The following is a 14,523-nucleotide window of genomic DNA, read 5'->3' as shown; positions in this document are numbered from 1 at the left end:
GTTTTTCTGGTACAGAGCCATTCAGTGAGATAAGCTTCAAGTCAGGTGTTACTGAGCTGCATGCATGAAACTTGCATCGACAGGCTTCTAGTTGTGGTTCAATGTGATGATAAAAGATTCTGTAGAGTCCTTGAGTTAAGTCTTCACCGATGCTGACCTGAGCTGATGTATTTCTGAAACTGAACTTGAGTTATTCATATAATACAGTTCTTAACTTGTGTATGCAGGGCAGGCAGTTATCCAGACTTATTGTTTCCACATGTGTCTTGCAACAATAATGTTATAAAGATGGAAAAGAACATTTCTGGGGAAAGCAGGAGTGGCCAGGATTTCCCTGGATTTAGACTCAGTAAATCTGTGTTTTGGAATATCTTTTGCATGTATGAGCTTGCAGTGTTTACGAGATTATATTTTGGTTAAAAGTTTGCTGCAAAATGACTTCACTTCTAAACAGTATTTCCATGACTGTTTTTTTCCTGATGTTTTCAAAATTCCTGCACTGTCATGAGCACTGGTGTTACAGCCTAGTAAGACAAAATAAATTAAGTGCCATAATAATAATAAATGTCAGTTTTAGTGTCCAAGGTTGACAGGCACAATGAATGTGACCAGTGTGTTTAGCCCATAGGTGTGACTGGCGTGATGCTCTAACCTATTTGAAGATAAGCTAAGCCAAAGCTACCTGTATGAGGACTGCTGTGTAGCTTTTTAAATTTTCTTTAATTGGAATCCAGAATCAGGACACAGGAAGTTCTAGACACTTGAAATATTTTCTTACTTTTTTGCATCGTGACTTGTTTTTAAGTATGAACTCAGTGAACCCTTCAAGCTGTTTTCTAAGGCTCTCTGAAACTTTCCTTTTTTTAAGTCTAATTCGTGGGCTGACAGTGCTTTACAGAAATTGCTCCCTCCCACAGACATTTTAATACTTTAAACAATACTGTACTGCAGTCTTGAGAGGGATACATCTGTGCTGTGCTAAGACCTCACGCTGGTTTTAAGATGAGCTGTATTTATGTGGATAATGTATCTCATAATAGAAAATGAGGAATTGGTTTCTGTGGCTTTGGACAAATAAGGATTAGACCTTAGGAGTTCCTAATTCTCAGTTTTATACTTTAGAGTACTAGACTGTTCCCTGGTTTTTTGTGTTGCTTAAATTGCCCATCCACATGTGCAGGATTGCATATTGGTTACGGGGTGCCAAGCAGTAACAGCTGCTGCTATTTTCTTTTTTGTTTTTTTCTTTCGCAGTCTTTTAAAGCAACACGAAATTTTTCTGTTTCTGACTGGAGCAAAAACTTTGAAGTGATCTTTCAGGATGAAGAAGGTGAGTTATCCTGTGGATATATTTGAGGAGGAAGTGAAAGGAATGATGGTGAAGTAGTTTAAGTCTGAAATTCTGGTTTCTTGTAGTATGTCTATCCTTTGTTGCTTTCCAGCCCTTTTGCTTTCTCACAGATGTTAGTGAATTATCCTGCCAGTGCTATCCTATCCCTACTTTACACAGGGACCTGAGGCCCAAATAAAAAATATTAGGACTAGTTTTGGGTGCAGAACCTAGAGTTCTGGAGTCTCTGTCTACTGCTTTTTTGCTATAGAGCTGTTCACTGCGATGAGCTCTCATGTCAGGTAAAACTGAGCAGCATGCATGAGACTCTTGAATTGATGACCCATGAATCACTGAGCTTATTTTATCTTGTAGCTCTGGACTGGGGAGGTCCACGCAGAGAGTGGTTTGAGCTCATCTGTAAGGCGTTATTTGATACCACCAATCAACTCTTTACCCGCTTTAGTGATAACAACCAGGCGTTGGTGAGTCTGCAGATATCCTATGCTGAATGCACAGAACTATGTGCATTGACATGCTGCTGGTTAAATAATGCTGCTGCCAAATTGATTAAGTGGTGTGCAACATTACCCATTCTTTGCTTGCCTGCACAGTCACTTCAGTGCCTTTCTCAAAGCTTTGCTTAATGATCTTAATGTGTTGAAGTGTCAAAGAACTGGCTGGATGAACAGCAGAGGGTGGCCAGTCAGCAAGGAAGGCTGGATTTCTGGGCAAGAGGAGGTGGCATCAGGGTATCTAGAGGTTGTGTTGGGTCTGAATGTCTCAGAATCCATTTCTCTCTCATACAGCTTCTGGCCCGTGCATGTGAAACATTTTGTATTCTTTGTAGGCATGCTCAGGCATTTTATTTCTGTTGCTTGGCTTAAGGATATTACACTAAAGCTCCTGGGGCAGCCTGAGAGATGCAGTGACTTGAACTGGTCCCATACTTGCTATTTGTGCTAGTCTTGCCTGGTAGGTGGATGTTTCATTTTGCTGCTTCTTTGCAGGTGCATCCAAATCCAGGGCGTCCCACATATTTACGACTCAAAGTGTATGAATTTGCAGGCCGCCTAGTAGGAAAGTGTCTTTATGAATCATCTCTGGGAGCTGCTTACAAACAACTGGTTCGAGCTCGCTTCACCCGATCCTTCCTGGCTCAGATCATAGGACTTCGTATGCATTACAAGGTAGAGCTCCTCAGCCTCATCTGAAACCTATTTGGTCTGGGGAGAGGTTGAACGTTGATGTAGTAGAAGCAGATCCAGAGTCCTGGTTAACCATGTATGTGGTTTTTTTCTTCCCTCCATGTCCCCGACTTCTTTTTCTTTCACACAGTATTTTGAAACAGATGACCCAGAATTCTATAAATCCAAAGTGTGTTTCATACTGAACAACGATGTGAGTGAGATGGATCTGGTCTTTGCTGAAGAGAAGTATAGCAAAACAGGACAACTGGAGAAGGTGAGGGAGGCAGTTCCTGAAGATGGGACAGTTTAACTCCTTCTGCCTTTAGCAGGGGAGGCTGAGAACTCTGCTGTGTGCCCCAGAAAATTGAGCTTACTCTGGACAGTAGCTCCTTGCTTGGGTTTATTCTGGTTGGAAGTTCAGATTTGAGGAATGCTGCTGGTGACATGTCAAGTGTTCTCCTGTTTTCAGGTGGTGGAACTGGTGACAGGAGGGGCTCAAGTACCAGTGACCAACGAAAACAAAATCCTGTATCTCAACCTGCTTGCACAGTATAGGCTGGCCAATCAGGTTAGGGAGGAGGTGGATCACTTTCTGAAAGGTAACGTGCTGTCTGCTTCCTGCTCCTTCCTGCCTTTATGTCCCAGGGGATAGCACTTGCTGCTCTTCTCTCTTCTTCTCTTCCAGGTCTTAACGAGTTAGTTCCTGAGAACCTCCTGGCTATTTTTGATGAGAATGAGCTTGAGGTAATTGCTGCCTCCCTAAGCATCTCTATCCTGACTTTCCCACTCTGTGACAAATGAAGCAGTTTCTGGATCTGGAATACAGCCAAAATGTTTCTTCTCTAAGCATTTTAAACACTTGTAATTTGCACAGTTGCTTCTCTTCCTGGGCTCCTGACTTTCTGACTGCAGTCTCTTGCCTTTCAGTTGCTTATGTGCGGTACTGGAGATATCAGCGTCTGTGACTTCAAGGCACATGCTGTAGTCGTAGGAGGGTCTTGGCACTTCCGTGAGAAGGTAAGTGAAAGGGTTTCTCCCTCCTGCTTGCTGAAACCAGTTATCCCAACTACAGCAGAAGACAACTTAAACAGGGAACAGATTTCTTGGTTGGAAATTAGGCTTCCAGAAGGACAAACTGGAAGATTCAGGGGTCAGGAGTAGGACTGTACGCATTAAGAAATAATGTTTCCCCCTGGAGATATCCTTCAGCCTGGCTGACTAGAGACGATGCTTAATCAGTTACCAGCAGGAAAAAAATCAGCAGCAGTGGTCTTTTTAAGAAAGTCCAACAAAGCACTAATTAAGAACAGTTCAGCAGGGAATCAGGAGGAATTGGTGGGAATTATTGCTATTCAAGACGTTTGTGGTGATATACTTATCTTTAAGGGATGCTTGAAGATCGTGATTGCAGCCCACATGGAGTGTTTGGAATTCAGTGCTGTGGTAAAGACTACTGATGTAGTAGCCTAAATTTGTACTCTGTAATTGTTCCCATTCCTCCCTGCCTTTCCCAGTGGGAAGGGTATGGGAATGGTAGCAGCTTCATTTAGAAAAATAATGGAAGCTGCCAAAGCACCCAAGATGAAAAGAGATTGGGAGTAAAACCTAGCTGTAAACACTGGGATGGTTCCACCTTCCTGCAAAAGTGCCAGAGGATGTGGAAAAGAAAATGAGCATAGTGCAAGAAGCAAATGAGCTTCTGCATTGTAAACCTACCTCATTGCCTATGCAGGTATTTCTAAAAATAAAATCTCTGTAGGGAGAGCAGAAGCCTTTCTGCTTGAAGGGAAAGACTGGTGGGAGGTAGTAACGTGGGACATCTCTTAACTGATAAGAAGCAGCTATGTAATACTTGCCTCTCTGGGTCACTCTGGTAAAACAAAAAAATTCTGATGATTAGTAGAGCACTCACTTGCAAGGGCAATTGACTGATCTTCTTGCAACTTGCTTATATGCTTCTTGATTTGCTTGATTGACCTGGATGTACCTTTCCTGTTTCCTAACAGGTCATGAGGTGGTTTTGGACCGTGGTCTCCAGTTTTACGCAGGAAGAGTTGGCCAGGCTCTTGCAGTTCACAACTGGTTCCTCCCAGCTGCCCCCAGGAGGGTTTGCTGCACTCTGTCCATCTTTCCAGATAATTGCAGCTCCAACTCACAGTACTTTGCCGACAGCCCACACTTGGCAAGTATCCGGGGGTGGTAGGACTTGCTGCATTGTGCTTTTGGGAACGACACCAGCTAGTTGTAGTGGCAAGCAGTGTGTAACATGTTATATGTGTGATGCTCATGTCAACCCGTCTAAAAGCAGCTGAAGGGGTGGTCCCCTCTAGTCTGAATGGAATTTTTCTTTTGTTTTACAGTTTTAACCAGCTGTGCCTCCCTACTTACGACTCCTATGAAGATGTGCACAAGATGCTGCAGCTAGCTATCAGTGAGGGTTGTGAGGGCTTTGGCATGCTGTGATTTCCCCTTTCCAGGAGACCATTTAGCCTCCTGGCTCTTTGTGGCAAGACCCAGGTTCAGTCCTCTGCTTGTTCTCCTTGCCTTCACATGGGCAATGGAAGCAGAGCGAAGACTCCATGTAAAGGAATTTGTCATCCGGAAGATGTCACGTGGCCTTTCCGTCAAATATGTCATCAAGAGCTCGTCTTTTCCCTTTCCCTGATTCTCCCTTTGGTTCAATGTGAAACAGCAAAATGACTGTGGTGCATTCATCAAGGAGATATTGCACTTGATTTCTCTGCACCCTGTACACCCATCCTTTTGTGAGAAGACGAAGTTCATAAGCAGAAGTTAGAGAGGTGCAGGAGATCTGCTGAGCTGCTGTTATCGTAGCTCTCTGGGAGGAAGAGGGAAGACCAGCATGGAGCTCTGCTGGAAACCTGGCTCATGGGAAGCCTTAGTAACTTTCCGTGTCTTGGCTCGACTCCCCCAGTGATGCTCCGTGATAGCTCATCTAACTCTGACTCATGAAGAGCGTAGGGTTGTGCATCCTTTCAGCACTTGACCCAGAAGGGTTTCTGATTCTTCTTCTCCATCTTGCTCTGGATGCTGCTGTCGCCTGTGCCACAGAGAAAAATGGGCAGTATCCACTGGAGGGAGTAACCCAAAGGGGAGAACAATCTCATCGGAGCACAAGTGCTGACCCTGACAGTGATCCTGTACTACCTCCGCCAGGGTCCAGCAGCAGAAGCGTCCTTCTCCAGCAGTGGCTGGTAATGAGCCTCTGCAAATGAACTGGAAGAGGAGTTTCTCCTCCATTGAATGTTTCTGACAGTTGATTTTGCACAGGAAGCTGTCCCATGCCCTTGCCTTCTTTTCGCTTCCTCAGGAGAGAGAGTATGGGCATGAGTGTGATCCCTCAATGCTGAGCACCAATGCCTATCCCACATTCACCTTCAGGGTATGTATGTTGTGTAGTTAAGTGACAGGTCAGTAAGCAGCTACAGCGTGCACTGGGCTTGCGTTTGTTGTTGGGGTGATGGTACTGGGCAGAATGTGGTACCTCCACCTCGGCATCCCACAGGGTCTTGGCTTCTACCTCTATCACGCAGCAGCCTGAGGCTTCTCTTTCTCTACTGCATTTCAGGCAGTGTTTCCAGAGGGGTGCTGGTGCCTGGAGAGCAGCTGGCTTTCTGTCCTCCCAATCTTCCTTACCTTCTTTCTTCAGCTCTCCTTTACTCCTGTTCCATTCAGTGCTGCTGGCTTTCCAGCACAAAACATTAACTGGAACTTTGCTCAAGTGATCGCTCAACACCCAACACTTGCCGTTGTCTGGCTTGTGGGGAGAGGGGGGAGCAGACCAGCGTGAGAAGTAAGCTTATGGTTGGGGTGTGCTGTTGCTGGCAGTCCAGTCAGCCCTTCCCAGGGAAATAAAGGGAAGGGGGATCTGGGAATCTTGATGAGTTCTTCAGTGAAGCAAAATTCAAGATCTTTTAAGTTGTCAACAGTCCCTTAGACAGTTCAAGTCAGGAGTCAAAGTGCAAACCTGCATTGCTGTTGCCTGCAATGTAAGCTTTCACTGGATTGTGGAATCGCTGGACTTCTTCCAGAATGGAGTCTCAGACTGGCATCCCTGAGCTAATTTTAGAACACTGTATTACATAAAAAGTCACATCATCCTCTTCAGCCCCCTTCTGCTGTCCTCAAGCTGATCTGGGCAGACTTCTGCACAGTATGGATATTTTAAGATAACTGTGTGTGCTTTTCCAGTATAGCTTAGTTGAATCGACTGGGAATTTGGGGAAACATTCTACATCTAGAAAATGTTTTTAAGGCAGCATTTTAGCCATTCTTGGGCTGTGTTACTTCTGTACAGAAAAAAATAAGCCATTTTGGTGCCAAAAAGCAGCCAGCTGAGCATTGAGACTACTTGGGGATTTCTTTGCCTTGTGAATTCATCCCCTCACTGGCACCAAGGTGCTGGGAGGCTGCCAGCTTGAGAGTTGCCACTGTTGTGCTCCGACAGATCACTTTAGTAGTGGCTGTTCTCCCTTTTTTAGTGCAGGCTCCATTCTGCAAGGTCCTGATCTCCTTTGGGTGGAGAGTATGGTACCATTTTACTTAGACTGCAGATGGCTTCCATGGTCAGTAGAGTTACAGCTCCTGTGTTCTCCATGCCACCACTTCACTGCTTCCTCCAGAGACTGAGAGGAGGTGGTGGTGCTCGGCTTAACTCCTGTTTGTTGGGAGGCATAGCTTGGTGCTGTTCCCACATTGCAGCCTTGTCTTGCAATCTCACCTGGTGAGGATGTTTCCAGCCTTGTAGCTATGGGCCAACTCCACCAGTGACATCTTCCTCAGGAATCTTCTCCCTTCTTCTCCCTTCTTCTCTTGAGCTGGACTTTTTTATTCTGAGGATGAAGTAGTTGGACATTGGGCAGTCTTCCTCTGCTGGAAAGAGCTCCTAAATGCTTCTCATTGCATTGCAGCCAGCACCCCACGCTTCCCAGCAGCTGTGTAGATGCCAAGGACTTTCTTCTTAACACAAGTGCAGTCAGAACTGTGATGGGTGCTCTAAACCCATCCCCATTGTTTCCACAGGCCCCTAGCTGTTCCTATGTTTCTGGGATCCATCACAATGTTTCTAAAGTTGTCTCTAGCTTTGTACCCTTTCCCAGTGCAGTCATTTTTTATGCTGCCCTTCACACCGGCAATGGGGATGTGCTTTGGTCACCTGTACTGTATGTTACTTCTGGCAGAGGCTCGTTACTTTTCTTTTTATCCTTTATTTATTCTCACTTAATAGAGACCCTTCTGTAGAAATCTTTGTGATCCTGGTATCATCTCAGACAGGTTCCGTGTCTCCTGAAGCTGCTTTGAGGTGCAGAGGGCCTGGCTTCAGCCTGTACCTGCAGGCCATGTTGCATGTTTTTAGAAACCAGGAGCTGTGGATGATACAGGTCAAATCCTAGTTCCCTCTGGTGAGTTTCTGGCAGAGTTCAGCCAAAATTTGGAAGCCTGTGGTTGTAGTAGCTGATTTTGTAAATAGTTTGTATAATAAATAAAATATTTTAAAACGTTGCCTTCTCAGCTCAGCGTTCTTTCAGGGCTGCACAGAGGGAATCAAACTGGTTAGTGCTGTCCATGGGCAAGGGGCCTCTCCAGGTCTTTGGGTGTCTCGCTGAGGTCTGCTGCAGGGCAGAGAGGACAATTCTCCACCTGCAGCCTTTCAGGATGCCTGACTGAGCCCAGGACCTGTGAGCTTCTGGGAAGAGGCAGGACTCTGAGCTGAGGCTCACAGGCTTCTGCAGTACACTGGAAAATGGGCTGAAGCAGCTGGTAATGCCAGAAAGTATTTTAATTTTATTTTACATTAATTTAATGTAAATTAATAATGCAGTTGGTGCAATTACTTTTTCATCTCACTGTGTATTACCTGCCTCTTTGAGATGCTTGTGCTTCACTGTACTGTCAAGAGGGTTTGAAGCCAGAAGAGGGGGCATTTGACTCCTTTGCACATTTTTAAGTTTTTGTACAAAATGCTTTCAGCTAGCAGGGTGGAAGCAGTGTACCTGCATGTGTCTGTGCTAACAAACAATGGAGTAATTAGGAAGTTGACAGCTTGTTGCTGTCAGGCGTAATATCCAATTTCTGTGATTCTCTGAGCTTGAGCTGTTCCCAGCTCTGCTTAAAAGCATTCAATTTATCACTGGTTTCCCTTGGACTCTTATTCATTTTTTTTTCTTTTTTTTTTTGGTAGCTTAAGGATTAAAGTCATAGCTTTAAAACTTGAGAAGATTCTGCAACATGATTCTGTGTCCATTAGCATTGCTGCCTGTAAAATGATGAAAACGCTGTTTCCTAGGCTGTATGAACATTTAGCCCATCTTCAGCCAGCATAGCATTGGCTGGCCACGTGTGTTCCACCACGTAACTAGGCAGACGTTCTCATGTATTATTAAACCAGCATCTAGGCTTGATTCTGGTTTTCAAGCCATGAGCACTAGCTAAAGAGAGTGAGCAGTGTATGTAAGCCTCAGGGATTGTCTCTGTAGCATTGTGCTGGGTCATGGTACTATTTAGAGGCTCCCTGTAGAAATAAAGTTGTCTTACGCTGGACTCAGAGAAGACAGAGGTTAGATAAAGCAGTGGTGAGCGTTATGAGGAATCCAGAAACCAAAGTTCCAGTGTACCCTGGAAATCGCAGAGGTGGTGAGTCAAGAGCTGCTGGAGTTGGGGTCAGGGCACTAAAAGGTGGGTGACTTTGCAAACCTGGCATGAGCAAAATGATACATAGCAAACCATGTGAGCATGTCTTTATGTGCCATGACCAGTATTACTCATGGGAAGGGGGCCAAGCTGAGGCTGGAATTTTCAGAAACACTATCTTGTTTGGGTGTGAAGGAGAGAGCTCAGCTTGCTGGATTACTTTAGCATGAAGTAGGTTCTAAAGTTTCTGCCTCTCTTTGCAGGATGCATGATATCATCTGGCTGCCCACATTGTCCATCCTGATCATGAGTTTCTTGTGATGTCTTGGAGAGGGAGTGGTGACAGTGACCTGTTGCTGACTCCACAGCCTCCATTTATCCTGGTACCTGGCATGGATTTGGGGCTGGGTGAGAAATCATGCCCATGCACTTCATGCTGGAATCCCTCATACCCCAGCTTGTGTCTCCAGCAAAGCAAGGAGTTGCCTGATGTCATAGGATCCTTGATTCTGTACATGGCCACTTGACCTGAGATGTGTCAAGAGGTGCTGCTTGGGAAACTGGATTTTTGTCCAGTCAGTTCCTCTGCTCAACTTTCTATTTGCCTCAATTGTAGAACTATGGAGAAGGAATTTCTTCAGATACCTGAATGAGAAAATGGGGAAATGCTGCTTAATTTGGATAAGATTTCTTCTTGCTTTCATAGTGTTATGCCTGAGTTGGTCAGTTGGACTATGCTGTAACTCCTAGTTTCCATAGTGAATTACTATGTTTTGTATGGTTTTGGCTGTTCTGCTACCATCTTGTGTCTGACTGACCTGGCACATGACAGCAGAAAGAGTTTGAACGTGTGATTATGGGAACTAGAAAGGGAAAACACTTACGGGAAACAGCAAAATCCACCAGAACCTCAGCCTGTCTTGGCTTCAGCTTTATGGTGCAGAATCTGAGATTTTAGAATCTTCCTCTTAAACTCTTTCCTTGTTTGTTTTTTTCATTGAATGCATGAGAAACCCTAATCTCCACTCTCTAGAGCATGAAACTTGACTGTTGGAGGGAGGTGTTACTGCATGAATGTGTTCATTTTTAGACATAATTTGCTATAACTTTTTTGCAGTAAAATGAAACAGCTGTAGCTGAAGTTCACCCAAAATTCCCAATCAGTCTTTTCCAGCGACCCTTCTGCAGGGATGGCGTGCTACGAAGTATGTGAAGGCGTGGGCAATTGTACACGGGGTTGGAAGTGGGGAGTGAGGCCGAGAGCCAAGCTTCTCAGCCTTGGTATAAAGCTGCAATGAATACAGATGAAGCAAAGTTCTTGCACCATACGAGGGATGGAGAAACTGGAATTGGCCTAAGGCTGCTCCAGAGCTTTCTCTGAGGCATGTGAAGGCCAGACTGAGTTTGGGTGGTTTTTGGGGGAGTGGCTGCAGTGGCCAAAACCAAATTCTTCTCTCCCTCTTGAGGCAATTCTCTGATAAGCTGCAAGAAGTGTGTTGGCCTGTACCCACCTCTTAGTTTAGGGATTTATGCTAACATAATTCTGATGGCCTGTAAACCCATGCAATTTTCTGAGTACTTGTACCTCTTACCAGAGGGAACAGCTGCTTGAGGCTCTCCTGTGCTTCAGTAGCTGAAGTGTGAGGTTGCCTCAAGATGACGTAGTGCTGCTTACAGCAGTGGGTGAAGAAATGCAGGGAAATACAATTCTCTGCAGCCCTCTTGGAGGATGATGGAACCAGCTCTGGGGGGGTTCAGATTTGTCTGGGGAAGCAATTTGCTGTTTAGAGACTAGCTCAGATTTGTGGAGGCCTCTAGTGCTCGTGTGAAACAGACTGGGACTCCTACTTAGGGACAACTGGCAGCCCCTTCTCCCTTGTCTATGACTAGAGCAGTCAGCAGTGGTACACAGCCTTCCCTCTCCCAGGCCCGTTCATATTGGGAACAACACCTAATACACTGGTAGTAATTGTAGTCACTGTTGAAACTAAAAATTATAGTACAAAAATGTCACCTTGGTGTCTTCTAGTAAGATACTGAACTGTTTGTTTTTCTGCTGCATGTCCTTGCCCATTGAGAGCAGCTCACTGGCTGCTATCTCTTATGCTGACCAGCGTTGTCTTGTTTCCTTCTGCTCACTCTCTTCCTGTTCATCTTTTGTGCTCTCTCTCCACCTCATTCCCCACCCCAAAGAGCAGTCAGTCTCTGTCCGGATTTCATATAGCTCCTTGTACCATTGGGCCCTGTTTCAAGATGAGGGCTCCTAGTGCTACACAGAATTGCTAGTAAAAATCAAGATAGCCCTAAGGATGTTGAGTTGGAGGGACTGGGCAGATGCTGGCTGTTACGGTAATGAATCTTTTCCTTTTAGACTTTCATGACATCTGCTCTGGTGCCCAGGTCTGCCACGCTCCCTGACTCAGCTCTGTGCTCTGAAGTCTGCTGCCCAACACTCCTCTGAGCAGATCTGTGCTGCCCCGAGCTCAGGGATGCTCAAGGTGATGCGGGGCTCAGGGATGCTCAAGGTGCCTCGGTGCAGGGACTGGTAGCAATGTGGCAGCCTTATGCTGCCCAGGGAAGGTGACTGTGGCTAGTTGGCCACCAGAGGGGGGCCGATAGTCAACTTCAGCTGGTCAGATTTAAGAGTGGCCATACTTCAGCTCTCTTGAAACCCTGCAGGTTGGGCTATTGTTTTCGGGGGGGGTTTTTTGTTGTTGTTCAGCAGACCTCTTAGTCTAGCAAATGAGTTGCCTGACAGATTCTCTTGCTGTGCTTCTAACCCCCAAACTGGAGCGTATGAGAAGTGAGCATCTAGGAAGCATCCCCTGCTTTGGCACAAGTCCCTGTTTGTACCGCTTCCCCTTGTCCTTTTGTTTTCTGACAGGCAACACATTTAAAATGCAGGAAAGGAAGTTGGATTTACACATGTATGATTAACCTGCAGCACACGCTCTCTCAGGAGACTCAGGACAAATAGCTTAGTAAGAATAATGTGCTTAATATGAACAAACAACAGCAGTAACACTAACCAGATTAGATGTATTCCCTCAGGCTTTGAGACACACATTAGTCATTGGTTTGCCAGGGGAGAGGGAGTTTTAATGCACAGACCAGGAAAGCAGAATTGAGTTTACACACAGAGACAGCTGATACTCTCTTTTTAGGGCTCTTTATAACTAAATGGACTGGTTTTATTAACTGTAGGCACCACTGGCCTCTCCAGACAAACTGGGGGAGTGGAAGTTGACATGAGCTTGGATGAGTTGCAGTAGGTGACTGGAGCAGCGCAGCAGTTCCAGAACAGGAGGCAAAAAGGACCAAAGGACCCTGTTACCACCCTCAGGGGGTAACTATCCTGAAATGGTCCCTGAGCAGGCAGTCCCTGCCTTGGGCACCCTCTGCATCGGGTTGTTTTTTAGTAGAGCTGGCTTGGCCCAGCTGGCTTTGGACTTTGCAGTTAGTGGTGTCAGTGGCCTGTTGGAATTAGCTTTGGAAGGTGCTCTGGGAATGCTTTCGTAGGAGCTGGCTCTGCTGTGCCTCAGCCCCTCCGGTTCCTCCTCCTGAGCAGGGCTGAGCTACGATTTAAGTGCAAAGTAGCAGGGTTTCAGAGGAGCTGCATACCAAACACATTAGTGAGGTGTAATGCACTCAGTGCTGCTGTGCTGGCGCAGGCCTGAGGCTCTGACCTTGACGGATTTGCTTCCAGGCAGTGTAAGGAGCAGAGGGAAAGGCACCAGGTCAGCAGCAACAGCAGCAGGAGAAAGGGAAAGAGTCGTGGGACTGGTGGTGTTGGACCTGAGAGGCATCTTTAGATTCTAGTGGAAAAATGCTTATGGATCAGAAGGCATCTCTCTGGTTGCATTTCTCAGCAGGATCCCTGCTCCTCAAGAGCTCAGTTCAGCACTGGAGGTTTAGGATTGTGTGAAGAGGTAGTCTGTGGAGACAGATGGAGGACCAGAGTCCGGTACGAGGTTGTGGTGTTGAAATAGAAGTTTATAAAAGGCAAGGGTGCAGAGGAAACATGCAGCTCCTCCTGATCCCTTTGTCTTGTTGAACAAGGTCAAAGCGACAGCCAGCAGGGATTGAAAGGCAACAAGCACGTGGCTAATCAAAGCTGTCTGCTTCACAGATGGACTGAGGAAAGCAAGAGCTTTCCTCCCTGTCCTCCTAAGGGCGGATAAGAGTATGTGACATGGATGTGGATGATGAAAACATGCATGGTTAAATAGGATTTAAAGCAAACCAACCTTCCTGCTTCAGGGCCAAAGCCTGCCTCTGACAGACAGGAGTTAGAAAGCAGCTTGCTTTCTGCTTCTCTTGAAACTAGCTGCTGTCCTGTGCAGGATGCTGACCTGGAGGAGTGTTTGGCAGCTGGTGGCCCTAGGCAGGAAGAGGAAGGCAGAATCTGCTTTAATCCTGCTGTAGATGTCATGCTAATTAGGGTTGATACTTGAATAAGGAACAGGCACATCCTTCACAGAACTGGGTGTTAACAGCTTGCATGGACGTGAGGTGATGACAAAGCCTGAGCCTGGAAGGGAGCTGTGTTGTGGTGCTGGGTCAGGGATCCCCGCACCCCTGATCTTATATGTTCTACAGCTGGCACGCTCATGGCAGGGAGAGATCTGCCCCATACCCTTCTCAAGCCACAAACTCTGCTTGTAGATACAAGAGCACTTTTTTCCTCCATGGCCTCAGCCTAGCACATGTTCAATGAAGAGGACTGTTGTCTCCTGAAGCCCATTCTTGGTGAGCTCTGTGGAGAGATGGATGCAGCTGCCTCCTCACTTTCATCCCTCTCCCTGCAGTTCATCCTTGCCCTGTTCTCCTCCACTATTGTTCCTTCTCTGCTCTGTTTGTCAAGGTGGCAGTGAAGACAAAGTGCCCTGATGCACTCTGACTTGGCCTTCTCCCTTCTCCGGAAACCTGCACAGGGAGACCTCCCTCCTCAGTTTTCTCTGGCTGCCTTTTGCCTTTCTAATCAGTCATGGTAATTTAGCCTGGCACTGTTTGGCAGGGGCCGTACCTTGGCATCATGAGCAGCCAGGGTCAGCTGTCAGCCTCTGAGCCATGAGCCTAATGCAACAGAACAGATGTAGGTATTTTTTCCAAGTTTTCCCTGGGCAGCAGGATTAAAGTCTCTGTTCTCAGCTGGGGTCCCCGGTGTAGTCACTTCCCTCTGCATTACACAACACCCTATTAAGAACAACAGCACAAACATGTTCATTGGGATCCCTTCCCCCAACCCTAGAAGGCCAAGGAACAAAGGCGAGGGAGGTTTCCAAAGGCTGAGGAGCTGCCTGTTTGGTCCAGGAGCCCTGAGATAATCCTGCCCAGGCATCCCCCTGTGAA

The 14,523-nt window shown here is 46.3% G+C and overlaps 1 protein-coding gene across 5 annotated transcripts in view; it reads left to right on the top strand.

Annotated features, from left to right (window-relative positions):
- AREL1 (apoptosis resistant E3 ubiquitin protein ligase 1) overlaps positions 1-14,523 on the top strand; it is a 42,866-nt gene that overhangs the window by 16,074 nt on the left and 12,269 nt on the right. For 2 of the 5 annotated variants that reach the window (XM_054826851.1, XM_054826852.1), the window contains 9 exons: positions 1,255-1,330; positions 1,706-1,815; positions 2,341-2,520; positions 2,669-2,794; positions 2,990-3,119; positions 3,206-3,264; positions 3,448-3,537; positions 4,527-4,702; positions 4,881-8,693. In XM_054826851.1, coding sequence (XP_054682826.1) covers positions 1,255-1,330; positions 1,706-1,815; positions 2,341-2,520; positions 2,669-2,794; positions 2,990-3,119; positions 3,206-3,264; positions 3,448-3,537; positions 4,527-4,702; positions 4,881-4,983 — 1,050 coding nt within the window. In that variant the 3' untranslated portion in view covers positions 4,984-8,693. Of the gene's footprint in view, positions 1-1,254; positions 1,331-1,705; positions 1,816-2,340; positions 2,521-2,668; positions 2,795-2,989; positions 3,120-3,205; positions 3,265-3,447; positions 3,538-4,526; positions 4,703-4,880; positions 8,694-9,434; positions 10,400-14,523 lie in introns of those variants that run through there. The other 3 variants (XR_008577291.1, XR_008577290.1, XM_054826850.1) reach the window with 3 other exon arrangements.

Source organism: Grus americana, chromosome 5 (assembly GCF_028858705.1).
Source record: "Grus americana isolate bGruAme1 chromosome 5, bGruAme1.mat, whole genome shotgun sequence".
Lineage (NCBI taxonomy): Eukaryota > Metazoa > Chordata > Aves > Gruiformes > Gruidae > Grus > Grus americana.
Note: the sequence above shows the minus strand (reverse complement) of the source record. Positions and strands in the feature narration are given on the sequence as shown.